The sequence below is a fragment of the Jaculus jaculus genome, chromosome 17 (genome assembly GCF_020740685.1).
Source record: "Jaculus jaculus isolate mJacJac1 chromosome 17, mJacJac1.mat.Y.cur, whole genome shotgun sequence".
Lineage (NCBI taxonomy): Eukaryota > Metazoa > Chordata > Mammalia > Rodentia > Dipodidae > Jaculus > Jaculus jaculus.
This window is the reverse complement of record NC_059118.1, coordinates 20,123,126-20,125,060: the sequence shown is the minus strand read 5'-3', so window position 1 is coordinate 20,125,060 and position 1,935 is coordinate 20,123,126. Positions and strand designations below refer to the sequence as shown.

Here is a 1,935-nt window from a genome sequence, read left to right as displayed (position 1 = left end):
GATAGAGGGAGAGAGAGAGAATGGGCGCGCCAGGGCCTCCAGCCTCTGCAAACGAACTCCAGACGTGGTACCTGGGAAACCGAGCCTCAAACCGGGGTCCTTAGGCTTCACAGGCAAGCGCTTAACCGCTAAGCCATCTCTCCAGCCCACAAACGAAATATTTAAAAAGTGCTTTCCCTCATGCCAAGTCATCCAGAGAGCCTAGTGCTCCCGACCTTCTTATTTATTTATGTGCCTTGTGCATCTGTGCATTTTTACGTGGAGAATCGAACCTGAGTCCTTTGGCTCTGCTGGCGAAGCGCGTTAGCCGCTGAGCGCCGCGCTTCGCTTTGATCAGAGGAGCAGAGCGGCTGCCCGGTACTCCCTGAGCGTCTGTTTTTCTTTCCTTTTTCTCTTGCCAGAACCCGCAAAGAAGGTCGCCATGACAGCACCATCCGCGGCCGTGCTGATCCAGGCGTGGTGGCGCGGCACGCTGCTGCGCCGCTCGCTGGTGCGCGCTGCGCTCAGCGCGTGGATAATCCAGATCTGGTGGAAGAAGACCCAGGCGCGGCTGCTGGACCGGCGCCGGCGGATCTCGCTGGAGATGTACGCTCGCAGGGAGTGGGCGGTCGTGAAGCTGCAGTCCCTGGTCCGGATGTGGCGCATCCGCCAGCGTTACTGTCGTTTGCTCCACGCGGTCCGCATCATCCAGGTCTACTGGCGCTGGCATTGCTGCCACACTCGTGGCTTTATTCAGGGCGACTATGAGATCAAGGAAGACAAACTGAACATTCAACTTGAGATTTCTCTGGGCTCACAGGCTTGTAAGGTGCAGCAGTGCATACCCCTTCCAATAAAAGAATGATCTGGTCTGCTACAGAGACCTGGCTCTCGGCTCCCTTTAAATTCATTGTTATTTAAAAGTAGTTTATTTATTTACAAGGAGAGAGAGAGAGAGAGAGAGAGAGAGAGAGAGAGAGAGAGAGAGAGAATGAGAACGGGCATGCTAGGTCCTCTATCTACTGCAAAGGAACTCCAGACACATGCGCCACCATGTGAAATCTGGATTACTTGGGTACTGGGGAATAGAACCTGGGTCGTTTTGTTTTTTTTTGTTTTAGGAAGACAAGTTTTATTTTATTGTTTTGTTTTTTCGAGGTACGGTCTCACTCTGGCCCAGGCTGACCTGGAATTCACTATGGAGTCTCAGGGTGGCCTTGAACTCACAGCGATCCTCCTACCTCTGCCTCCCGAGTGTTGGGATTAAAGGCTTGCGCCACCATGCCCGGCTTAAGTTTTATTTATTTAAAAAAATTAATTAATTTATTTGACAGAGAGAGATAATGGGCATGCCAAGGCCTCTATCCACTGCAAATGAACTCCAGACACATGTGCCCCCTTGTGCATCTGGCTAAAGTTGGGATCTGGGGAATCGAACCGGGGTCCTTTGGCTTTGCAGGCCAAGTGTCTTAACCGCTAAGCCATCCCTCCAGCCTGGCAAGTTTTATTTTTGGCTTACAGGTTGAGGCTACAGTCTATCGTGGTGGGGAAGGCCTGGCCCCAGGAGCGTGAAGCAGCTGGTCACATTACATCCATAATCAGGGAAGCTGAGAACAACCAGTACTGATTGCTCATTTAGATTTCTCTTACTTGCTCAGTCCAGGGCCCCCGCCTGTGATGCTGCCCAACCTTAGGGGGTGTCTTCTCACTTCAGTCAGCCTACTCTGGACACTCCCTCACAGACATACCCAGAGATGCGGCTCCATGGTGATTTCTAAACCCCATTAAGTTCAAAGCTTGAGAATAAAGATCACAATGAAGTAGCATTGATGATTAAAGAATAAATATATTTTTTTAAATTATTAGATAACAATGTTGTTTTTCATATATTACTTTTGGGGGGTTGAATTGACATATCAATACTTAAGATTTTACTATAAGATAAGCAATTATTTC

General features: G+C 49.6%; 1 protein-coding gene across 1 annotated transcript; it reads left to right on the top strand.

Moving 5' to 3' along the window:
- Positions 1 to 421: 421 nt before the first annotated feature.
- LOC101611706 (IQ domain-containing protein F5) lies at positions 422 to 844 on the top strand. The gene has a single exon (XM_004664297.2). The coding sequence runs from the start codon at positions 422 to 424 to the stop codon at positions 842 to 844; it is 423 nt and encodes a 140-aa protein (XP_004664354.1).
- Positions 845 to 1,935: the final 1,091 nt, after the last annotated feature.